Source organism: Lepidochelys olivacea, assembly GCF_965140295.1.
Source record: "Lepidochelys olivacea isolate rLepOli2 genome assembly, chromosome: 9".
In the NCBI taxonomy this organism is placed as follows: Eukaryota; Metazoa; Chordata; order Testudines; family Cheloniidae; genus Lepidochelys; species Lepidochelys olivacea.
In genome coordinates this window covers 44,530,366-44,556,250 of record NC_140419.1, presented here as the reverse complement: position 1 = coordinate 44,556,250, position 25,885 = coordinate 44,530,366, and the positions used below count along the sequence as shown (strand labels likewise).

At 43.6% G+C, this 25,885-nt stretch overlaps 1 protein-coding gene across 2 annotated transcripts in view; it reads right to left on the bottom strand.

Moving 5' to 3' along the window:
* Positions 1-25,885, bottom strand: part of GPC1 (glypican 1) — a 424,667-nt gene that overhangs the window by 30,299 nt on the left and 368,483 nt on the right. For both annotated transcript variants that reach the window (XM_084638609.1, XM_084638608.1), the window contains exon 4: positions 4,502-4,667. In XM_084638609.1, the coding sequence (XP_084494735.1) occupies positions 4,502-4,667 (166 nt within the window). The remainder of the gene's footprint in view (positions 1-4,501; positions 4,668-25,885) is intronic.

Sequence of the window (25,885 nt, the reverse complement as noted above, 5' to 3'; positions counted from 1 at the left end):
AAGCGCTTGCTTCCTGCTTTCGAAAGGAACTGGCTGAAAAAGTCAGGGGCCTCGGAAGGTTGCTGCACTAGGTGGATTTTTGACCCTTGGGCTGGCCTATGAGTACCTCAGCGGGTTAAAAATTTTTGAGCGCTAAGGGTTTTCAGCATGATGTACTGGCAGCACGAGGCCCAGGAGTGCAAATCTTGCCCTTTAGAGAAGCAGAGTTATGAGGCAGTTAGGAGAAAGTGCCCTGAGAGCAAGAGGAGTTGTGTGGCTGGAAGCCAGTTTTTCAAAAGTAGGCCCCTATGCCTTGCCCTATGCCCAGAAGGCAACAAACAAGGGCTCTAGAGAAATTACTTCCACAGGCCATGACCCCTTCAGTCCTGTTGCCAGCTCCCTTCCTTTTAAACCAAGGGGCTTCTCATTTGAGTGCTTCAGCTGTGTTCTGTTACCACGGGGCCACATAACGAGAGGACAAACTCTCGCATAGCCAGGACCCGAACCAAGTAGGGCTTTCTGGTCAAAAACAAAACCTTGGTTTGGACCCCTCCAAATAACCTGGCAGCCAGCACTGACTAGAGAGCACAGGGCTAATGCCTGCCCTGCAAGGATCATCATTAGCTAAGCAGCCTGCAGCATTCTGAACAAGGAGATGTTGGTGACTAGCTTTCAGGTGTAGCTAAGCCCCATGACGAGTGCAGTGCAATAACCTATGGTGGAGGTGACACAACCAAGGACACAAGATCATTCCATTTATAGCTGTATTGGAGCCTTACAACTGGCGGATAGCAGAACTAAAACATCCTTGAAATGAAATGAACATGTATTTTTTAAAAATAACTTTCAGCTAATAGGCTGTTAAGGCAAAAAAAAAAAAAAAATTAAAAAAAGCCTGAATCCCAATTTGTAAGTGTTCATTATTATAGTCACATTGCCTATTACCTATTACCTTATGTTTATCTCCATTACGTTTCATTTCCCTGGTGTTAAACCAGTTATGCTGAAAATAAAAATCTCCTAGATGTACTTGCTGCTTGCACTGTGCTCATTCACCTCTCAGCCCCACTTACATGTAATCAGTTAGTTTATCTGCAGATGCTGTCCTTGGGCTTATTTGTGAAAGTCAATTAGGAACAGCAAGGGGTCCTCTGACTTCCCACAGAGCTCCATTACTTCCAGTGGCAAGCAATACACAGATTCTGTGTCCTCCACCCCGTCACTTCCCTGAATCCTTGTAGTTCACATTTAAAGCAGTAGCTTTTTATCACAGGCTTTCTGAAAATCCAGCTTAATTATATACATTGAATAGCTTTCCAAAAGAGATGCTCTGGCTCAGCCAGCAGGTATGGGCCAGAGGCAGGAATCACTGGCTGAGGTTCTTTGTTATTATGCATTATGCAGGAGGTCAGTCTTGATCATAATGGCTCTTTCTGGCCTTAAAATCTGTGAATCATACCCTTAGGTAGACATACAGTCCACTTCATTGCAACAAGGCTTGTCACCGCCACAAAGTGAAAGATGCAGGATCTTCCTGTTGACTGCTGACCCATGACCTGATCGTCAAGGGTTTATAGTTTTGGCTACCATATAATTCCTTTGCTAAGTCTTTTAAATGCAAGTTAACAGCGAGTTTACAGCAAGAAGGAGAATAAATAACCGAGTTATTAGGTTTGTTATGATTACAGGCCTTTTGTATGAGCATAAGGGAGTACTTATTAAAGGCTGGGATTTAGCTGAAGAGTGTATGCCTCAAGAAATAACCCCAGGTCAGATATTTTGCACTCTCCTTCTAAGAGACAAATGAGTAACTCCACAAACAGGTACAGTACACCACAGGATTCCACAAGAAGGGAGCTTTACAGGGCTTTGCCAATTATGTTGCTATGAAGTATTAAGCAGTTAGATTGCATTTACATATAGAAATGATTAAGAAATAAGTGATGTACATCATGAATATTAATGCTTGATGTTTAATTATGGACATCCTAAAGGCATGGATAGGGCCTGTTAATGACATTATTATAATCAGGATAAAGGAGCAAAAGTGGTATATATCTGTATTACCACCATAAGGAAGGGTATAAAATACCACACCCAGGTCCTATTTCTGTGGGTTTATCAGCTCCCCGAGATGGTGTAAATGGAATCAGAACCTCCCTTCTGATGGGTTACACCTTACTTACCCTTCTGTCTTTGTTTCCAGAGGTCTCCATAAGTTGTAAACATACACAATACAAGATTGTAAGTATAAACAATATACGAAACCACTTAACTGCACTTATCTTAGTTATATAGTTGTACATATTGATCCCTTCCCATGATTCCAATTATAGTTGTCTGTACTAAATAAAGTTTGTCTGTGCGTGTTTCACCAAATTATGTCTTAGAATCATAGAATATCAGGGTTGGAAGGGACCTCAGGAGGTCTTCTAGTCCAACCCCCTGCTCAAAGCAGGACCAATCCCCAACTAAATCATCCCAGCCAGGGCTTTGTCAAGCCTGACCTTAAAAACTTCTAAGGAAGGAGATTCCACCACCTCCCTAGGTAATGCATTCCAGTGTTTCACCAACCTCCTAGTGAAAAAGTTCTTCCTAATATCTAATCTAACCCTCCCCCACTGCAATTTGAGACCATTACTCCTCGTTCTGTCATCTGCTACCACTGAGAACAAACTAGATCCATCCTCTTTAGAACTCCCTTTCAGATAGTTGGAAGCACCTATCAAATCCCCTCTCATTCTTCTCTTCTGCAGACTAAACAATCCCAGTTCCCTCAGCCTCTCCTCATATGTCATGTGTTCCAGTCCCCTAATCATTTTTGTTGCCCTCCGCTGGATGTTTTCCAATTTTTCCACATCCTTCTTGTAGTGTGGGGCCCAAAACTGGACACAGTACTCCAGATGAGGCCTCACCAATGTCGAATAGAGGGGAACGATCACGTCCCTCAATCTGCTGGCAATGCCCCTACTTATACAGCCCAAAATGCCATTGGCCTTCTTGGCAACAAGGGCACACTGTTGACTCATATCCAGCTTCTTGTCCACTGTAACCCCTAGGTCCTTTTCTACAGAACGGCTGCCGAACCATTCAGTCCCTAGTCTGCAGCGGTGCCTGGGATTCTTCCGTCCTAAGTGCAGGACTCTGCACTTGTCCTTGTTGAACCTCATCAGATTTCTTTTGGCCCAATCCTCTAATTTGTCTAGGGCCTTCTGTATCCTATCCCTACCCTCCAGCGTATCTACCTCTCCTCCCCGTTTAGTGTCATCTGCAAACTTGCTGAGGGTGCAATCCACTCCATCCTCCAGATCACTAATGAAGATATTGAACAAAACCGGCCCAAGGACCGACCCTTGGGGCACTCCACTTGTTATCGGCTGCCAACTAGACATGGAGCCACTGATCACTACCCGTTGAGCCCGACAATCTAGCCAGCTTTCTATCCACCTTATAGTCCATTCATCCAGCTCATACTTCTTTAACTTGCTGGCAAGAATACTGTGGGAGACCGTGTCAAAAGCTTTGCTAAAGTCAAGGAACAACACGTCCACTGCTTCCCCCTCATCCACAGAGCCAGTTATCTCGTCATAGAAGGCAATTAGATTAGTCAGGCATGACTTGTCCTTGGTGAATCCATGCTGACTGTTCCTGATCACTTTCCCTTCCTCTAAGTGCTTCAGTCTTGTCAATTAACTTTAAATAGCCACCTAGGAAAAGAACCTGTTATCTGTGACAAGTGCATATTGCACCCCAATATGTAATCTTATAAGTGTAATAATTGTTCAGGCTACATTCCTTGACTGATTTCATTCTAGTTTTCTCCTAGTGTTGATTGTTTTGCTTGGCTGCTGAACTTGACCCTGCCCCCTCCACCATGGCATTTGTGTTTAAATATAAAGCAAATGAGCTTTATTTTCCTTTATATACGCGTCTCATTCCTCCAAACTCCATCCCACCCTTTTTGTTTTGAAGGAGCATTGTCAGGGTTGAAAGTCCTCAATTCTGAGTATCCCATGGAAACAATTTTATTACTTTTCATTTCTACAGCACCTTCCACTGAAGGATCTAAAAGTGCTTTCCAATTTAATTTAGTTTACCCTTGTACTCGTGGAGGACGGTACCACTCAGCCAGAAGAAGGGTGATAGAATCTGGCCCTAAGCCTCAAGAGATGGGAAAGGCACAAGAATTAATTGAGTTGTTTTAATTGGTTTAATTGGAAAGAGTATCGGTCTCTTGACAGGATCACGGGTCTTGTTAGCCAGTGTAGCACATTCTGTGTAGTGATTTGACTGAGCCCATTACTCAAACACAGTAAAATGTCTTTCCAGTCCTTTTACAGTCCAGCGCTGAGGCAGAGGAATTTTAGCGTAAAAGGGTCTTATGCCCTTTTAACTGTTCTAATGGCACTTTATTCATTCTCCAATCCCTGTCTCACAAAGACTGAATATGAGCTTTGGGGTGTGTGGGGGGAACATGTCATAAACTCAACAGTTTTACTGGCACATAACTAGCTCTCCTTACCAATCAGGTTCCTCCATTCCGTGTCCAGGTCTGCTTGATTGGCTAGGCAGCCCTTCATGACGTTGTGGCAGTAGTTGTTGCACGGTTTCACACTAGAAATGCCCCGGCAATACGGACAGTACACCAGCTTCATTATGGCACGAGTGCACTCATGGCTAAGAGACACCTAAAAGAGGTGGAAGGGGAATTATTAATTATGGAAACAAGTGAAAGACTCTCATTAAACAGGAAATTATACGGTGCATTATTTTAAAGCCCTAGTCAGACAGATTAAATTATACTGAACCAAATTCATGCCCCTAACTAAATGATTTAAAATGTTTTGTGATCCAGTGGACTCTGGATTGAGGCAGGATTCTATTTTGGGTTGTGCCACTGACCTGTTGTGTGTCCTTGAGCAAGTCACTTTGTCACCCAGTACCTGTTTCCCCTCCCACCCTTCATCTTCTTTGTCTATTTAGACTGTAAGCTCTTCCAGTCTGTTTTTAGACAGTCTTTAGACTGTCTCTCACGGCGTATGTCTTAATCACACCCTGTGATTACAGCACAAACCTACCCATTGTATATTTGTGCAGTACCTAGCACAATGAAGCCCTAAGCTCAACTGGGGCTTCTACGCACTACCTTAATGCAGCTACAGAGGATGATAAAACCAAAGTAGCAAAAGAAGTGAATTCATATAGAGATGAAAATATTAGCTAATGGGATGGAATACAAAAATGTACCAAAGATCATATTAAATAATCAAATGATTATGACTGTATTATGACTTGTTTAGAAAAGTTCACAGTATATGTTACAGCATGTTAGCAGCGATATTACATTCCTATTCCTTCCTTGAGCATCTGCAGGGTTTCACAACCAGGGATAGCCAGTTTTATTAACCTGGCTCTCTCCTTTCTGTTTTCACTGCCTCGTGTTGTGACCGTGACCTGTAATTCTGCAACATTGTCACATGGTAACTCCTGCACTGGAAGAATCTTTTATAAGCATCAGCAGGTTCTTTTGTTAGGTAAGTTTTTTTGTTTCAACCATCTCGCTGATGTGTATAGCCACAAGCTTCCTCCAGGAATTTTTACTGACTGCACTGACAGTTTGCTTCTGAAACGTGTACTGCCTCTTGTGTGAGGCTGATCCCATGGGGGAGCCCAAACATTACAGTCATTCTGCTGGTGTCATAGGAAAGGAAGGTGGGGTGAAGAGCTTGTGAGGGTGATCCAAAGGGTCAGCCTGAACCATTAAAATACCTGCAATTTGGGGTACTCCAAACGTTTAAAGAAATTGTACTTTTAACATATTTTTGTGAGCCTCAGGGATACACCATTTCTGGAAGAGATGGCTAACCAGCATCCAGATACGGGAGAAGGGGATGATCAGCATTATGGGAAGGGGAACCCTCCATCTATAATTTGGTGCAGAACCAGATCAAGATGCTCCTGAGAGCATCCCTGCAGAACACTCACCTCCAACCCACTACTACAGTGCTGTGCTGCAACCATTAGCTCAAATGGGACCTTGGCAAACCTGGCCAGTCCATAATATTAACTAGCATTACCAATTTTTTTGGCCAATGTCCATTTGCAATTTCCTTGTTAGTCTTTATAGGTGATTGAAAAGAAATGGCTTAATGTTCCTTTTTCAACCAACTCATGAGAAAGTATGCAACAGCAAGAACAAACTAGTGTGTAAGTGTGATGGACGGGGAAATGCTCTGTCTGGAAAGAGATCCAAGTTGTAAGATTCAGTTTTGACAGTAAGATTTTTTTCTCCCATATATTATGAAAAATGTGTTGAACAGTGTCCTTTTAAGCTTGCTGTGGTCCAAGAATAAGCAATACCGAGGCAGCTTTAGAAGAGCGGGAGCATGCTGAGCCCACTGTTAGAGGTCCCGAGATAAAATCCCTAAGGTCTGTCTTCCTCAAACATTCTTCTCTCTAGCCCTTTATTTTTAGTATGCCTTGAAAAGGATATCTCCACTCTGCTGCGTTTTTATTTTGAAGGAATGAATTAAACGGCCGCATGAGAAGTTTTCCTGAGGTTCAGATACTGTACAGACATCCAGAACTGCTCCCCACGTTAAAAGTTAGAAGTAGGAGGTTTCAATTTCTTTGGTTTCTATAAAATGAAGTTTATAAACCTCAGAAAACTGATGGGATAATGTAGAAAAATTCTTTCTCTGTACACAACAAATATCCACAGAAAGACCAGAGCCCAAATCCAAATCATTGCACCTAACTTTTAGGTGCCTAGTCACTTTGGCTACCTGAACACAGGGATAAAAGACCCTCTACCCTTGTAGGATCCTGGAGATTGGGCTCCAACCCAAGCCCCAACATCAACAGAGTGATTTTTCAGCCCTGGAGCCTAAGTGCTGCGAGCCCAAGTCAGCTGACTCTGGCCAGCTGTGGGTTTGTTATTCCTGTGTAGACACAGTCCCAGTGGAATCCACAAACCCTGAGTGAGGCCCTTTAGCTCCCTATACAATGAGTGGGGACACAAGGCTGCCTGAGAATGGGATCCACAAAAGCCAGCTCACTGGGCAGGGAACTGCCTAAACTAGCCAATAGGAGATGATGACAAGAGGTCTGAGTCCTACACCCGGCCACTCCCATGGAGTTAGGAACCTGTCTTGCTTGGGATCCACAGCCAGGAATCCTCATCTACAGTCAGGTGCCTTAAGTGGTTTCTTGGCAGAACAGCAGCAGCACGTACCTAACAGCAAACAGAACGACTGGAGGGAGGAGGCAGCCTCCCTTATAACCTCTAGCCCAGTGGTCAGGGAACTCAGCCCAGAGGCAGGTTCAGTTCCCCACTCTGCCCGGTGACTACCCCATCATTCTCACTGTCGCTGGCCCAATGTATATTTTAGTTATTTATACACCAAGTGGAATGGCTTCAATGGGGAGGGACAACATCAGACTATCCCCTAGCTCAGTGGTTAGGGCACTCACTTGAGAGGTAGGAGAAGCCAGTTCAAATCCCTTCTCATCAGGCAGAGGGGGGAACTGAAGTGGGTTCTCTCACATCCTGGATGAGTTCCCTAAGAACTAGGGTGAAGACAATAAAGGTAGCTTCCTTTCTCCCTCCAGCTGTTTTCTGCAGAATTAGATGTGATCGGAGCATGCCTACCAGATTGGGTCCTGCAGGTGATACAGGCATTGTCTTCTCCTGGTTTCAGGATCATGCTATGGTTCAGATGGGGGTCTGGGTGGCTGCCTGAGGCAGCAGTGCACATGCCTACAGACAGAAACTTAGGTGCCTTGGGGCCTTTTTACAGTGAAAATTTAGGCACCAAATGAGTTTTGCCAACTACAGGACACCTGTGATTGCAGTGGTGCCTAAACCTAAGTCCCGGTGTAGATCTGGGCCCTAATGCTTTAACTCTGGCAGATAAAGTACACACTAACCTGCCACAGAAATACTAAGACCTAGGGTGACCATGTGTCCCCAAACGCCTCATCCCCAGCCCTGAGCCTGCAGCCAGAGCCCTCACCCGCTCCGTGCCCCAACCCGCAACTCAGAGCTCCCTTCTACACCCCAAACCCCTCATCCCTGGCCCCTCCGCAGAGCCCTCACCCCCTGTCGCATCCCATCCCACTGCCTCAGCCTGAAGCCCACTCCCACACTCTGGACTCCTCATTTCTGACCCCACCCTAGAGCTTGCAACCCAGCTGGAGCTCTCACTCCCCTTCCATACGCCTGCTCCCTGAGCCGGCCCAGTGAAAATGACCGAGTGAGGGTGGGGAGAGCAAGTGACGGGGGGGGAGGGGAGGAGAGGGATGGAGTGAGCAAGGGCGGGGCCTTGGAGAAGGGGTGGGGCAGAGGCGGGTCAGGGTAGCGGGCAGGGCAAGGGTGTTCGGTTTTGTGTGAGTAGAAAGTTGGCAACCCTGCTAAGACCTCAACCTTGAAGAAAACTGCAAAAGTTTAAAAGCTTTGCTCTCTCTTTTAAAAGAGCCTCTTCTTTTGTTACCACTGAAAACACACACAAACAGAACCAAAGGGGTAAAATTAGTGCACTCATTCTTCAAATCCCTACTACAAGGTACTAAAATGCATATTTAATACCTGGGATTAAATTGGTTTAAAACATGTAATGCTCCCTTCATACCAGCAGATGGAGCTCTTACCCTACAGATGAGGAAAAGTTTGAGAAACAAACCAAAACTCCATCCACCACTTATTAACCTAAGACAACAAGAAGTTTCAATGGAAATATCATTTAAAATGTAAGATTTTCTTATAAAGCATAGTGCTTTAATAAAATGCACTGAATGTTAAATGAGGGGACAACAGTTAAGAGTAGATGAAATATAAATGCATGCTATAAAGAGCTAACACCAGTCAGAAGCAGACTATTCAACTTGAAATACTGGAAATTCAGTCTGGAAGGGAGTACTACTTTTTCTTCTAATGAGTCTTCATAAACCAGAGGTGTATTGTGAAAATCCAGTATAAGAATTCAACTTGCTATTTTTCCAGACCTGCAGAAGAGCTTTGTGGAGTTTGAAGGTTTGTCCCTTTCATTAATAGAAGTTGTACAACAGAAGATATTACCTCACCCGCCTTGTCTCTCTGATTACTTAACTTACTTATGGATATTTTTCTTTTCAAAGTGAATTTAATGCTCATGAAGCCAGTGAAGACTGACATACCCTCTTATCCCCAGGACAGCCCCAGGAGGAGCAGCAATTGTGCAAACTCCAGACTCTCCAGGATGCTCTGCCTCTACACAGACTTGCTAAGACCATCTGTGTGTGAGAGGGTAGTTAATGCTCCATGTTAGTCACTCCATGTCCTCGCTGGCAAGATTGGCCAACAAGGGTGCAACTATTGTTATTTCCTGTGACGTGGACACCTATCCACTGTCCTGCAACCAGCTTCCTATAGGCCACTCAACAGCTGTCAGAGGGTCATGGCTTGGCTAGCCAGGCTAATCATCATACACGATGCAGAAACATCCTAAAAAAGCAAGTGCTTGCTTACTGTTCATATCTGCCTTTGGATGGCCGTTTCAAATGATGTACTAGGCACAAAGAACACTGCCTGGAGTTTTGAGCTAAGCTCCTGAGAGGAGAAAAAAACCTATGCCTTTACCGTATAACTGAGCGAACATGACTTGGATGTCAGACAGAGAATATTTGTGCATGGCTAATTTGTCATTCTTGCAAAGTGACTTTTTCCACCAGAGGGACACTTTAATGCCACATCGTACGAGGCAGCTTGGAGGCAGTGTGCATAGCGCAGTACAATGCAATATCCACACATTTAAACCCTTCTTGCAGAACGCTTCTGCATTTACCTGTCCTATGTCTAGACTTGGCAGAATTCGATTTTTAAAAATAATTTACACAGATAATATCAATGGATATTTTTAAGCAATTTAAAATTTTTTTTTATTAATTTAAATTTTCACTGTTGTGGGAAATTATGGGAGGTCAGACAATTATTTAATGACCGTAGGAACTGAGATTCAAAAAATTAAAGTCAAAATCACATGTCAAAATATACAAAGTAAATATCCTTAACTCAAACTCTATTAAAAGTTCTCAAGCAGCATTTTTCTTACATTGCCTATCTGAACATTTCAATTATTATTGACGAAATATTTTTTGAGTTTGTGTGTGTATGGTGACATTGGTGTGTACTAACATTTACCCATAAAAATGGAATCCTTCTAAGCCTACCTATGTGATCCCTTTCCCTCGTGCCTGTCCCTGCTATATAAACAGTAGGTGATTTATTCATGCACCAACTGTTGATGTTAAAATGATCGCTCCCTTAAATCTGTCAGATTGTGAGCGTTCAACTTTATCTCTGAGCAGCAAGGAATAGTGGTAGCCTCTGCTGGTATACAGATGACTCCAGGTTCTTGTACCCCTTTAACCTGCTAATTATTCCACTTGTTAATGATCATGCTCTTCCAATTTTGTTGACAGAATGAGCAGATGTGTCTAAAATGGACACCAGTGTTGCTCAATGGCTAGGGATCTTCCCGAGACAAGGAGGGTGAGATTATGGAAGTGTTTTCCATATGGACTTTGCCTTGATAGCGCTTAATCCTACCGTCACTTATACCCATGTATAGGGCTGGCCTTATCATGAGGCGAACTGAGGTGCCCACCTCAGGTGCCAGACTGTGGGAGGGGCGCCTCTAGGACCCAGAGTGTAGAAAATTGTGTCTGCTGCTGGTGCATATGTATTCTCTCTGCTCTAGATGCACAGAGATGGTGGAGTGCTGTGCTGGAGGAAGGAGGGCACAACAGACATAACAGGCAGACAGGAGAAAAGGTGAGAGGGAATAACAGAAAGCAGCAGGACCTGCAAGGAGGGAGAGGAGGAAGAGCCTCTTATGTACCTCTCTAGCACCCCCAGGAGCCTGGACTGATTAACACCAGCTTCTCAGGGAGCTTCCTGTTTCCTGCTGCTTCCCTGAACCCACGTGAGGAGAACAGGCAGTCAACTGAAGTTGTAGGAGCCAGTGAGGCCCTTAAGACGCTGATATCTTCCCTCACTCAGGCCCTGCTACCAGCCTGCTTATTTGTCCCCTTCAACTGAGTGTTGAGACCCACTATAGCTGGCACAGAACAGCAGTCATGAGGGAAAGAAGAAAACGCCCCTCTGGGGCAGCATTCAGAAAAAGAAAGAAAGCAAAAGAAGCTTTTCTATCCAAGCAGGAAGGAGATCTCCTGAGATACATAGACACAAATGTTCACGGCGAGCCTTCTGGCCCCAGTGAGGATGTGAGTGGTGAGGAGATGCCTGATTTTCCAGTTAGTCAGAGTGCAGGTGACCTGGCAGCTACTGCAGCATCCATATCTCCATCTCAAATGGATGTAACCATGCATATTCCTGAAGAAAAGTGTAGATCAGAGAAGAGTGTTGTGGAGGCGCAAGGAATGCTGCTGCTGAGTTTAGTTCCTTAAGTCTAGATGATCCAGGACTGTGGATCCACTTGAGTAGTAAGTAGCCTGTGGGACTTCCTTGTACTGCATGGGCCACAGCAAGTAAAAAACTTCATGTTCCCCAAAGACAATGAAAATAGAAGTTTCCATCCAACACAGTACTGGTGTGAAATCCCCAATGGTGCCAAAGTGGAGAGGCCATGGCTTATTTACTCAAAAACCCAGAATTCTGCATCCTGTTTTTGCTGCAAACTCTTCCAGTCTAATGTTCCAGCCACATTGGGTTCTACAGGAACAAAGGACTGGAAAAACCTGGCTAGAAATCTGGCATGCCATGAGAACGCAGCAAATCACCAGAGAGCATTCCATGGGTGGAAAGAGCTTGAGAGGAGACTAAGATTAAAGGCCACCACAGATGATCAGCGTCAGAGTCTCTTTACTGACAAAATGTTCTAAAAAGGCTCATTGCCATTGTGAGACTGCTTGCTACCCAAAACCTAACACTGCGTGGCATTTCAGATCAGCTGTATGTGCCAAACAATGGAAACTTCCTTAAAATTATGGAGCTGATGGCTGAGTTTGATGCTGTACTCCAGGAGCATCTAAGAAGAGTCACCACCCAAGAAATGTACACACACCATTACCTTGGATAAACAATTCAAAATGAGATCATACAGTTACTGGCAACAAAAGTCAAACAGAAGATTGTGGAAGATCTGAAGTCAGCAAGATTTTACTCTGTTATTCTGGACTGCACACCTGACATCAGCCATACTGAACAAATGACTTTAATGGTGCGTTTTGTAACAACAACAGAACCTAGTGAAAATGTCCCTGCAATGGTGACTGTCAGAGCATTTTCTAGACTGTATTGACATTGATGATACTACAGGAGCTGTATGACAAATGTGCTTCTTAAAAAGCTGGAAGATACGGGAATTGCGATAGCTGACCTGAGAAGTCAGGGCTACGATAATGGTGCCAACATGAGAGGAAAGAATAGGGGAGTGCAGACACGGATCCAAGAGTTAAACCCTCAAGTTTTTTTTGTCCCGTGCAGTTCTCATTCATTGAACTTGGTGGTCAGTGATGCAGCATCAGCTTCTAGTGAGGCTGTTGAATTTTTTAATGTAATTCAAAGCATCTATGTATTTTTCTCTGCATCAACTCTTTGATGGCAAATTTTGAAGCAACATCTGGGAACATCCTCTCTGACACTGAAACCACAGAGCCACACGATGGGAAAGTCGAGTGGAGGCGATAAAGCCTATCCAACACCAAACTGGGAGGATAGATGATGTCATAGTTGCCATTATGGAGGATAATGCTGTGACAGGAGCTGTTCGTGGGAGAAAAGTGGCAGAGGGAAATGGAATCACCAGAAACATACAGAACTTCAAATTTCTGTGTGGCTTAGTGTTGTGGCATGACATACTGTTTGAAATAAATGTTGTAAGCAAGAGACTCCAAGGTGTTGACCTTGATATATCTGGTGCAATGGAACAACTGGATAAAGCAAAGTCATAACTATAGATGAGGGATTTCAAAACGTTCTGAAGAGTGCACAGAAGTTGGCAGAGGAACTTCACACTGAAGCTATTTTCTTACCCATTCAAGAACAAGAGTCACTGAAGAAGACATTTTGATTATGAGGCACGGGATAATCCCATGAGAGACCCCAAACAACAATTCAAAGTTGAATTCTTTAACCAGGTGCTAGATTGTAGTAAATAAAAACACATCTATGCTCCACAATGACAGAGGAGAGGCTGGTCAGCCTTGCAATCATCTCAATAGAGCATGAGCTGGCCCAGACTGTGGACCTTCCGGGAGCAGTTCAAATCTTTGCAATCAAGAAGGCACAGAAAGCACCATTTTGATTACTCAAACAGATAACAAGGCCAGTGTTTACTATGCAGACAAGAAAAGTTACATTTGCTGTTCAGGCGTTTGAAAGTTAAGTGTTACTTAAAATTTTTGAACAAGGCATTTTAAGTTGTTAGTTTTCCTTTATTGAGATAGGTAGCAGAGCACTACCATGAGAGAAGTAGAACAGGAAGAAGGCAGAATTGAGACCTTTCAAAGTTCTGGCCCAAGCGAGGGGGAATGGGAGCATCATTTGATCTCCCTGCCTCAGGTGCCAAAATGTTGTGGGCCAGCCCTGCCCATGTAAATCCATTAACTTTCACGGAGTTTGTTCCACTGTACCTCTGTGAGAGGAGAATCAGGCTCTTGAGCTCTAAGATGCAGGTTCCTCAGTCTGCTGTTGCTTCCATCTAACATACACAGTGATAGGACTGCTCCACACTTGGGCTCACTGAGCTAAAATGTAGAATCCGGTAGGGGACTGTCTGAAGCCTGAAGGGTTCGATTTAAAATGTGTTTAGGAACTAAGCTCTCCCAATTCAGCTAACAGGCTCTGGAGGCACACTAACCCTTGCAGGTTATTTTGTTGAATCAAAAGGGGCTTTGAGGTGGTGAGCGTAGGGTAAGGGCTGGCTGATGCCCACAGGGCCAGCTAGGCAAACAATCCCACGCAGTTTTTGAGAACTTGGATAGGAGATTTGCTAGCACACGGCACCTTGAAGTCAAGGTTCAGGAGGATTTGATGTGAACATTCCACATAGCTCTAATCCTAAAGCATTTGCTTAGATCACTTGTCCAAATGTCTCGATACTTTGTCCATTGCCGAAGGAGATGCTACCCAAGAAATAAAGGGGACTGATTGCTTTCTTCCAGCGAGCGTCCTAATTGCAGATAATATTTTGAAATTTCTCTTTTTAAAATATGAACTGCATGGAGACTCTTTTCCGACACACAGTACTTATTAGTGGTGTTGAGATGTCTAGCTTTGAAAGGAGTCTCAGAAATAGCGTGGAGACATTTAATCAGAAATTAATTTATTATCTTTATAGACTATATGTTGAGAGCTTACATCATACTGTACCAAACAACTGACTATGAGAATCTCTCTCTAGATCTCTTGGATATAGTGAGGTTAAGGGATGGCAGCACTAATTGTTTGGGCTGTCTGCCTTTTTTGCACTCTTGTGGCTTTGTGCTTGTAAAGCTATTGTATTGATAACACATTGTGACCTTTTTCTTCTACTGTAACATACACATCCCTGACCCTGTGAAGAAAATCTCGATAGGGAGCAAAAGGAGAATGGACAGCATTATGGGTACACCTCCGCAACCAGTAGTTGGTATGTACTCACACAACTAGACTCCTTGAACAAAGGGAATAGCACAATCAGGTCCAGAAGTCAAGATACTCAAAATGAAGAGCTAATGTTATGCAAGTGATGGAGAAAACTGTCCCTGACATCCCTAAAGCACAGATCTGCAAAAGGGCTGTTCGAGTAATGCATGTTGTTTGCATTAGAACACCTTATTGAGTTATATGGAAAGACTCCAGGGAAGACCAGGAAGGAAGATCCAATGAGGGTTGCCAACTATGTAACATTTAAAAACCGGACACTCCAGCAAGAGTAGCGGCACCTACCCTTCCCTGCCCCGTCCCATGAGGCCCTACCCCTACCCCCCTACCCCTGAGTACCCGCCCCTGCCCCACCTCTTCCCCCGAGGCCCTGCTCTTGGCCTGCCCCTTCCCCCTGAAGTCCCCGCCTCTGTTTGCTCCTCTTTCCCCCTCCCTCCATCACTCACTGCTTTTCCCCTCTCCACCCCTTCCTGCGTGGGTCAGGAGGGATTCGCCTGCAGAGCCGGGGCTGGGAGCTGTAGCTGCCCGATGTGGGTAGAAGGTGGCCCTAGCTGAGTAAGAGCTGGCACGGGTGATGATTTGGTGCCTCCCCCACCTACAGTGACCGGACTTTGGCTTTCTGGTCAGTAGATCTGACTGGACACCATCAGGTCCCCTTTTCAACCAGACTTTCTGATTGAAAGCTGGACACCTGGACACCCTAGATACCAACGGCCAGGTACGCAGCACAGAACTGGTTTCCCCTTTCCATCTTCTCATTGCCCTTACTTTACAAAACAGATACATGGACGTTTCTACTGTGAGGCCACGTTTAGAGGCATTTCTTTTGGAGCCAGGGAAAGCCATGGTGTTTGTCACTGGCCATGGGACTCCAATTTTGTATGATGAGGGAGGCCTTGAAAGTGCTGCCATTTATATCCTTACACAGGATATTGTTAAGGGAGCAGTACTGCAGCTCCCCGTGAAAGACTGCTTTTTTTATTTGGTGGTGACCTTTTTTTTCTGCTTGGCTAGTAGTAAGGCAGGTAAGTGTTTTAACAGGGAAAAATAAAATACATATGTAAAGGGGGCAAAACTTCATAGAGAGGTGGAGGTGGCTGATTAGTTAAAACCAATAAGGGGTGGAGCCAAGGGACTATAAAGCTGGTCTCCAGCCTCAGCAGCTCATTCCAGCCTAAGAGTTCAATCCATCTAGAAGTCTGCTTCAGCCTGGGAATACTCAGGTTTACAGGCTCAGCTAGACCAAGGAGTTTGATCCATGTTAGGAGCTCAGCCCCGATGAGTGCCTAGATTTAGATGTCAATGTCATCTTAAGGATTTTTGCAAGATGTTTCCTTGCCCCCCATGGTAGGGTGTTTATTTCATGTGACTATTGCTATTGGAACACTGCAAGTTAAATTAATAAGCTTCATTTATTAAATTAAAAGTCCCTTATTTTATTTCTTTATTGTGATATTTACAAAGGATTCCTACCTTCATCTCTCCACTCTACTCAAGAGTCTGGTACCACATTTCCCCTTTTACAACAGTAGTGTGACACCCAAAGGACCCTATATATGTATATCCTGTTATTTAGAAGTGCTGAACTGCCCTTGACTTCAACTTAAGCTGCTAGGTGCTCAGAACTTCTGAATATCAGCCACTTGGGTGTCTAAAACTCAACTCAGGAGTCTAATATGAGGCATCCACTTTTGAATATCTCAACCTATACATTTTGTACCTTTGGCAGCAGCCCCTGTGGCACAGATTTTAAACGGATTCATTACTATTACCCTATGATTTGCACTTAAAAAGTCCACTAGAAAATGTATCTTGCTCTTCTAGGCAGTGGCATGTGTCTACGTATACAACGTTTTCATTGCATGCCCCTGAATTCACAAAAAATGTCCAACTGGCAGCCCATGGGGCCATTCTGTCCAGCTCCTGAATGTGCACTGTAGAACAAAATTGTGTCCTCTGTAAAGCATGACCTCGCACACACCATATGCGCAAGTTGACACTGCATGGACGATGCCATTTTATGGAACGTCACTAAAAAGTCTAGACCACCTAAGGCAGTAATTCTCAACCAGGGCTATGTGTACCCCTGAGGGTACGCAGAGGTTTTCCAGGGGGGTACGTCAACTCATCCAGATATTTGCCTAGTTTTACCACAGGCTACATAAAAAGCACTAGTGCAGTCAGTACAAACTAAAATTTCATACGGACAATGACTTGTTTACACTTCTCTATGCGCTATACACTGAAAGGGAAGTACAATATTTATATTACAATTGGTTTATTTTATAATTATATGACAAAAATAAGAAAGTCAGCCATTTTTCAATAACTGTGGGCTGTGACACTTTTGTATGTTTAAGTCTGATTTTGTAAGCAAGGAGTTTTTAAGTGAGGTGAAACTTGGGCATGCGCAAGACAACTCAGACTCCTGAAGGGGGTACAGCAGCCTGGAAAGGTTGAGGGCCGCTGCCATAATGCAGGCAAGCGTGGAATTGAAATGTCCATGACAGAACAGAGCTAGCGGTGCAAACTCTTCACCAGGATGGAAAGCTTAGTGCAAAATTTGTTCACTAAAAGTTGTTGCATGGTCTTATCAAAAGCACGCCTCAGCTACCAGGCCAAAGAGAATTGATATTATACTGTGAGCCTAGGAACAGATAAGTCTGAGGGCTGCAAAAGAAAGCTAGGAATCAGAGAGATCTGAAGAGAAGTATTGTGCTGGACTGGAATGTCTCCAGGGGAAGGAGAACAGATAATCTGGAGGATGATGTTAGGAGGAAGATCTTGAGGATGAATGTGACGATCTAAGACAAGTTAGTGTATTAGTAAAAAGTCAGTTTAGAACTTCTGATTTGAGTAACAATTAGTGTTTGCCTTTTATTTTTAAAAAAAGTCAACTTGCTTTTTTAAAAAAAAAATCATGTCCCCCCCATGAATGTCTACAGAATAAGGAGAAAAATTCTGCAGAACTTGGCAACATAGGCACCAACTCCGTGGGTGCTCCAGAAAAAATGGTGGGTGATGAACACCCACTGGCAGCCCCCTATCAGAACCTCCCCATCCTCCAGTGCCTCCTGCCTACTGGCAGGCCCTGCCAATCAACGCCGCCTTCTCCTCCCTCCCCATGCCTCCTGCCCTCAGCAAACAGCTGTTTTGCCACGTGCAAGAGGCACTGTGGAGTGAGGGAGGAAGCGAGGATGCAACACAGTTGGGGTGGAACAGGGCAGGAAGAGGTGGGGCAGGAGCGCAGTAGGGACGGGAAGAGGTATGGCAGGGCAGGAGTGGAAAGAGGTGGGTGGGGTGGGGCCTTGGGGGAAAGGGTGGAGTGGAGGCAGGTCCTGGGGCAGAGCTGGGGGTCGAGCACCTCCCAGCATATTGGAAAGTCGGCGCCTGTGCTTGGCAGTATTCCTATTGCTCCTACAAATGGGATAGAGGGGGTCTGATACAAATCCCACTGAAGTCAAAGGAAAGACTCTCATTGACTTCAGTGAACTTTGAATCAGGCCCATAGGACCTTCCATCACTAAGTTGTTGATTGTGTCCCAGTCAGTCCTGACTGATCTGATGAGTGCTTATTTTCCTAACTGAAATGGGCTGAAGTTCTCAGTCCAGTTCCAAATGGATAGTCATCACATCACAGAAACTACTACAATTGGCCCTACAGTAGAACCTCAGAGTTATGAACACCTCAGGAATGCAGGTTGTTCGTAAATCTGAGCAAAATGTTATGGTTCTTGTTTCAAAAGTTGACAACTGAACATTGAGTTAATACCACTTTGAAACTTTATTATGCAAAAGAAAATGCTTTTAACCATCTTCATTTAAATGAAACGAGCACAGAAAGTTTTCTTATATCACATCTTTTTTTTTAAATCTTGTCAAATCTTTCTCTTTTTTTTTTAGTAGTTTACATTTAACAATGTACTGTATTTACTTTATTTTTTTCTGCTGCTGCCTGTTTGCATACTTGAGGTGTGTGGTTGACCGATCATTTCGTAACCCTGGTGTTCGTAACTCTAAGGTTCTACTGTAATTAGCTCACGTGTTGGCTATCTCAATGGACACACCAAAGACTGAACAGACTTGGTGACTGAACCCAACTCACCCCCAAGGACATTTTCTTTCAGGTCAGGGTTTAGGCGCGTTGGTGGAACTGCATAAAGAAGCTTACTCTGAAGATGCTTGGGCTATACCTGTTATGTCAATAACTCTCAGGAGCACTAACTTTATACACACACACACACACACACACACACTCTCTCTCTCAAATAAAATGTAAAACATGTACAGTACTCATTGGTCTTGATATACTAAGGAAAAGCCTGCTTGTGAATTTCCATAAGGATCAGTTTTTTTAAAAAAGTCTCAGTTCTGATAGCTGTAATTTCATTAGTTTCCCTTCAGGTGAAAAGTTATTTTATTCATACAGGCAAGACGAAATATCCCAAACGAAGCAGTTTCCAATGTCCTTTCTCTTTCACTCTAAACTAAAAAGCATTTAAAAATTACACCTAACTTCCCATTCAACATCTGACTCCTCAAACATCTGGTGCCAATTAAAAACTGGTGAAAAAGACTAGGTTTCCAACTAAGATTTGTAATAACTGATAACTATGAATAGTCAAAGCCAGCTATTAATCACAAGGTGTCCCAAAATCAGAAGCATGCAAACTCCTGAAGATTAAGTAAAACATCATTTGCTCATCTTTAAATGTAGCACTGCATGAAGACAGCACATGACAATTATTGATTTATCTGAGCACTATTAATCTGTCCCAGCCTGTGCTAAAGTACAGGCTGTTGAAATACCTGGCTGCACTCCTGTCAATGGCATTTTTATTACAATAAGAATTTCATTAGAACCACTTCATGAGAGAACAAGTCATCAGGATTCTGAAGTCTTTTTTAATGTCAATCGACAACTCAGTCGAAAGAAACAATGCAGCCTTTATGGAAACAAAGATCTCTAAGAATTCTTCCCCATCTCACCCGTGCGTTCTCTTGCCTCACCCCTCCCACTTGATTAGAGGCAGGAGTTGCTGCAGGGGTTAGAGTCTGTGCTCTGACACCTCTCTCATTAAAATATGTTCGTACATGTTCTCAGAAGGCAGGTATGGAGTAACATGCTGGCAGACATTTGATATTTGTCTTTACATTTTAATGGAAGAGAATCAGAGACATTTTCCAGGAGTAACACTGGGGAGGTGATTTAAGCTGTTCACATTTTTGAAGTTTTATTGGTGGAGAATCTCTAAATATATATAGACAGCTACTGATATATCTCGATACAGAGATAGAAATAGATATTGATATGGAATAAATAAATAATTCATAGAAAGTAAAGATCAATCCCAATGTAAAATAATGATTTGTTTATAATTTACTTTTTTTTTTTCCAAATTAATCCCAAAATATTCTTGTTGTGACCTTGTTGTGCTCTCCTCTTGTGTTCTTATCTGTTCTCCTCTGATGGAGCCACATCCTGATCCCACTGAAGTCTATGAGAGTTTTGCTGTTGACTTCATTTGGACCAGCATTGAGCCCTGGGAATTTTTCTTTCAAGACCTACTTCTACATAGTATAGTTTAGCTGCAGATCTTCTAATATTAGAGCTCATCCAACACAGATGTAATTTCCAGACATGTGAATTACCTCAATGGCCTTTAGTCTCCCTCCCTTCCTGGGTCTCCTTCACCACTGGTATCTATTGGAGTCTTTTCTTAGTACTGTGACTCAGAAACTATGCCAAGATGTCAAGAATAGATTCACAATAGGCTGTGTGACCTATCCCCCAAGAATCTGAACCTATCCGAGTCAAATCAAAGTCATCAGTAGAAATATTTACTGAAAAACACAGATTTTAACTTGGAATCAATGCACTATTCAGTCATTTATCAGCTGCAGAAATAAATATATAAAATGCAACTAAGAACAATTTAAAAATAATTATTTTAAATACTACTAAGTAGAAATCACATGCCCCATCCTGCTCCCACTTTAATTATGTAAATGGGAGTTTTGCTATTGACTTCAATAGGAGTAGCCCCCCCCGATCCCCACCCTATTCATAAATCCAGGCTAAAAATGGCAAAAATGCTTAGTATACAAAATAGTATTGTGTGGTATGTCATTTTAATTAAACCAACCTTCCAGCTGGGTATACAGTGTTTGATTTTAGTGGCAATGAGGTAATCCAATGGAACAGAAACTCCCCCTGTGAAATGCATTGTTCCACCAAAAGTACCGACATTTCAAGAAGGCTGTCATCAGGTATTATCCTGCAATTGTGGTTTATATCAAGAGATGAACTCTGTGCTCCTCTGCGGCTACTTCCCTTTCTGGGTTGACGCCATTCTTTGTTGATAAAACCACTTCGCTCCTCCACAGCAAGCTCCTCGCCTGGACAATCTTTTAGAAAACTCGATGTCACATCTAGTATGGAAATAGAATTCAAAATTTTGCAGCGCTCACGATACAGGCACACTAATGTGACTAATGGACTGAGACTCCCTGTCTGACTGTTCATCACCAGCATTTGCAAAACAGACAGCAGATCCTTCGGGGAGGACAGGTGCGCTTGGAGAGAACACATCAGAAAACTGAGAACACATCATAATTCTCTGCATTCAAAGTGGCATTTGTTTCCTTTATTTCTCTCCCCTCCTGAGCAGCGTCTAAGTCAATTACTGTAAAATTAATGGTTTTGTGAACAATTCTCGTGGGGGGGGGGAGCAATTTTTTTTTTTGAACTCTCATGCAATTTAGAAATGAATCAGTTTGGAAGAACTCTGACAAAAAATGTTCCTTGTTATTTCATTGATTGTATGCTTTAGTGCACAGTTATAAATCTTTACATAATGAGCGCTGCACAGAAACTATCTGTAGATTGAGATAAGTAATCAATTAAAGGGACATCATCAAGTAGGTAATCTCGTAGGGAGGGTCCCTGGGATTCTAACAGCTCTAGTCTCCTCATGGTAAACATACTTACTGATAACAGGTTAGGCCTCTGATTCTTCATTTCACTGCCAAAAGGAAGTTTATATTTTTGTAGAACATGGAGGAAAAAAGTCAATCTTTGTTTCCCCTTGGTGCATGTAAAAAGCACAAATCACCCATTTGTGTCCCCTAATGTATGATTTACATGTACAACTTGAGTGGCCACCATTCAACGTACATGTGCACATCCATGTGATGCATTTCTCTTGCATCCATGATCATGTCACTTTCCTCTTTCCACTAAAGCACCTACATAGGTTTTATTGGAATGTTCCAAACCCATGAACAGAGTCAACCAGCTGTCATTTAAAACAACAAGGCTGGAAGCTCAGAGCCTGGTGCAAACCAATGGGACAGAGAGGAGGCAGCTCCAGTTGGAATAACTGAAAACCGCACCAAATACTGAATAAAGCAAATAATTTTCCTCCTCTGAATAGGGGCCAGGGAGAAGTCAGGAAAAAGACATACTGTTCAGATCTTTCCAAGCTGCAGGGGTTAGGGCAGCAGTGCAGCACCCTAGAGCTGTATTGCCCCTCTGAAATGATAGCAGAAGCCTGAAAGGACCATGAGAGCTCTTCCAAAAGAGATGATGTTGGTCCTACACATTAAAGTGGGGGGGGGACTCTAACAAAATCTGCCTCCTTACTAGATAGCCACTTTGCTCCCACTGATGTCAATGGCAAAAATCCCATTTGACATCATTGTTACAGGATCAGGCTCTAGAAGAAAAAGGTGGAGTCATTTTTTGGGGACACTGCCAGCTTTAGATAGAAGTGTTTCCACTACAGAGCGACAACTAGCAGCACACGGAATCTGAGCTCATGGAAATAAAGGAAACTTCAAAAGAGAAGTCGAACTTACAGAATCTCTTATCGAAAACAATTGTTTGCTGTGAAGGAGATCAGAAACATCAGAGAACAAAGTCAGGGTTCCACATATCCACACCCTTGGAGCCCCAGGTTTTACTGTTCCTGAACCACAGAACGGAAAAAAAGCACAGTCCTACACTCCTGAGACTAGAAGCGTCAAACAACCCCATTATCTACATGAGAAGGAATTACAGGATCTCCATAGTTAAAAAACAGAACAACTACTTTTGTGGCAATTGGATCACTACTCATACTTTTCACTCACTTTTGGGAAGAGCCCAATCATGGGAAAAGATGCATTTTCAGCAAGTCATGAACACTGGAAAATCAGTATCTAGCAATGACTATACCTTTCCTGTCACAGCCCCATCACCTGCTGTGACACACAGGTTGGTAGCAGTCAGAGACAGATATGGTCAGCTACCAGATGCCAGTCAGATTACACTCTCACCATTGCCAGTTACAAACAAGAGTCCAAATCTGCTGCTGTTAAAGTCAATGGCAAAACTCTGAGCGACTTCACCAGGAGAAGGATTTGGTCCGTTGGCCTGAGGATCTATAGTCAAGTTACAAACGTTCCCTTCTGAAATGCTGATTCTGAATAGCAAAAATAAACCCTTTTTCCTTTTGAAGTCTGGCTTGAAAGGAAAATGACAATCTGCATCTCTGTTGTTGCGGGCTGAGGCTCCTCAGGCTTCAGCGGCTTTTATGTACATTTTAAAGGCATTTAATAGCAGTAAAGTAAGCACAGATCTCTTAGGTATTTTTCGTACTCTTCTCTCCCCACCTCCCAACACACTCATCAGACTGGTATGAGACAGAGACCAGCACTTGGACACTGAGGTGGTAGGGCTCCTTAGAAATATGGATGGATAGATGGGATAGATTTTTGGATGGATAACGAGGCCAGTTGATAAATATACAGGATAACATTAGGCCAGTTTGGCTCACAACTGTGATCAGACTACCAGATTGGTCTCTTGAGAGGACAATTTGTTTGGCTGATGGCAAATGTAGGCTACACTACAGATATTTGGCCAGATCCTTAACTGGTACTTCGCTCCATTGACTTCTGGCCAGAGCAAGCCTCCACAGACAGATGCCTTCTTGCCCTTCACTATTTCATATGGCTGCTCTTACTGGAACTCTGCTAAACGAAAACATACTTTTCATGGGATCTGACCTTAAAAGTTCATTATTTTGCTATTTATAATGGACTACTGACTTCCTCCAGCCTTACCTCACTTCGCTTATCTATGACCCAGAGTTTCCATACTACACGCTATATGACAACACTATTGGAGCTACACTATTGTCAGCAGCTGAAGTCCTGCACCACAGCATGTATCATCCTCAGAGAGAGGACTTACCGCACACCTTAATAGATGGGGCCAGGACAGCACTGCGCTGCTACCTGAAGCAGAAGCAGTAGCCCAGGCTGTTTTTTCTATCTGGCTTCACATTCTGTCCTTGAGGCTGACAGGAAAGCAGTCGCCTCAGAGCCAGGGCTCAAGCCTGCTCCCTTTGCGCTACCTTTGAGTTTTCCCACAGACTTAAAGGGGAGCAGGATCAGGCCCAAAGTGAGGGAGATACCGGTGGGGTAGAAGGAGAACTGGTCTTTAATATCCCATGGAACCTGATTCTAAAGGGACACCCACATGTGAGAGAAAACTCACAATTCACTAAGTGACTATTTCACTGTCTTATCTCTACCTAGTCTTGTGAGCGTGTGAGGAGGAAAGGAGGGAAAGAAAAGATTAAAAAAAGGTTCAAGTGACTTTGTCCCCCCCTCACTAAGGGCCCTCAAAATCCTAAAATCAGCCTTGAGCAGGAGCAGAGTGATCTTCTGCTAATTTCCTACATTGTTGGGATTGGCCTGTATCCTGATAGTGATATCCTACCTCTCAAAGTGCTCCTCCTTTTGTTGTCCTCTCTAAAAAAGAAAGAGAAGTAGCAAAGCTCTGTCTGGCATGCCTGGAGTAGCTCTCCTTTGTCAGCGTTTGTCCCCTCCAAAGGGAAGATGAAAGATGGTCAGAAAGGAGAGATTTTCACTAAACAGCAGCATCACTAGCATTCTAAAAGCTTTATCACATTCTTGCAGCAAGACCAGACTCATTGCGCGTATGCCAGATACCTACAGCTCTCAGGTTACTTCGCCAGCATTGTCCTCAGAGAAGCAACATGGATCTGAGGTGCGTACATGCACACACAAAGACATGCATAACAAATTGTTCTGCTCCCCTTATCTCCAGAAGGGTGGTGTGAACATAAATACCTATACATATAGCAAATGTAATTAACAATATTTCTTTACTAGCAGCCTCATATTAGCTGAATTTTCTTTTCCCCTCCTCTTCTGCCAACTTCTCCAAGAAGGGCTACCGACTTCTGAAAGACCAATTCAGCCTAGACCATTATCAGCACAGCCGCTGGACTCATGCCTGGATTTGAAAATAAAGCCCCACTTTGGAAGATGGGGAGCTATGGGCTTCAAGGGACGCTCTCTAGATCACATGCACGCTTACACTCTGGATTACTAATGTGACCCTATTTTAGATAGGGACAGAGAAGGCTATTAGCATCTGTACCTAGGCGACTCTACAGTGGAACTAAGGTTTTACCATGACTCCTGGAAAGCACAATTTTTTGAACAGATTTTTTTTTTAACTCACGAGAAGGCCATTGACTTCAAATAAGGGGCCGGTGCCTGTACATCAGCAACCCCGCCACTAAAAGCCCCCTACTTGAAAGTAATGCCCATTTGTCAAGAGGACATCCCAGATGTGGCAAAGTCATTGCGTTTAAGGCCAGAAGGGACCACCAGAACATCTAGTCTGAGCGCCTGTATATCACAGGCCACTCTGAGGACAATCTTCACACCAAGCCAACATCAGAATCAGACTAAAGGGTTACAGGCCTCAGGAGACTAAAGTATTGTGTGCCACAGTCAGAGAACAGGAGGAACCAAGGTGCGCTAATGCAAAGGTCAGTTGGCTACTGTATACAGTTGGCTGTGCAATAATAGTGGCTCTTACTAGCGCTATGTCCATCTCTACTTAATTCTGTGCACCCATAAGGCAGCTGTTACAAGTGGTGACCCAGCATTAAGGAGTGGGGGGGAGGGTTTCTGAGTCATGGAAAACACACACAGGGGCAACGTTTCAGAGAAAGGAGGTAAGCTTTTCAATCACTGCGTCTGGCTGGGTGAACCAGAAAATGGTGAAGAATACAGGCTGGTGTTTAGATAGACCCACTCTGATTACCCACAATCCAACTGTCTGAACTGTACAGTTAGAACAAGGTTGTCAGGGGCAGGAACAGCAACTGCAAAAACAGGCCCTGGAGAGAGCTGCTGAGCACCTTGGACAATGAATGGATAGACTGGGGACTTTGT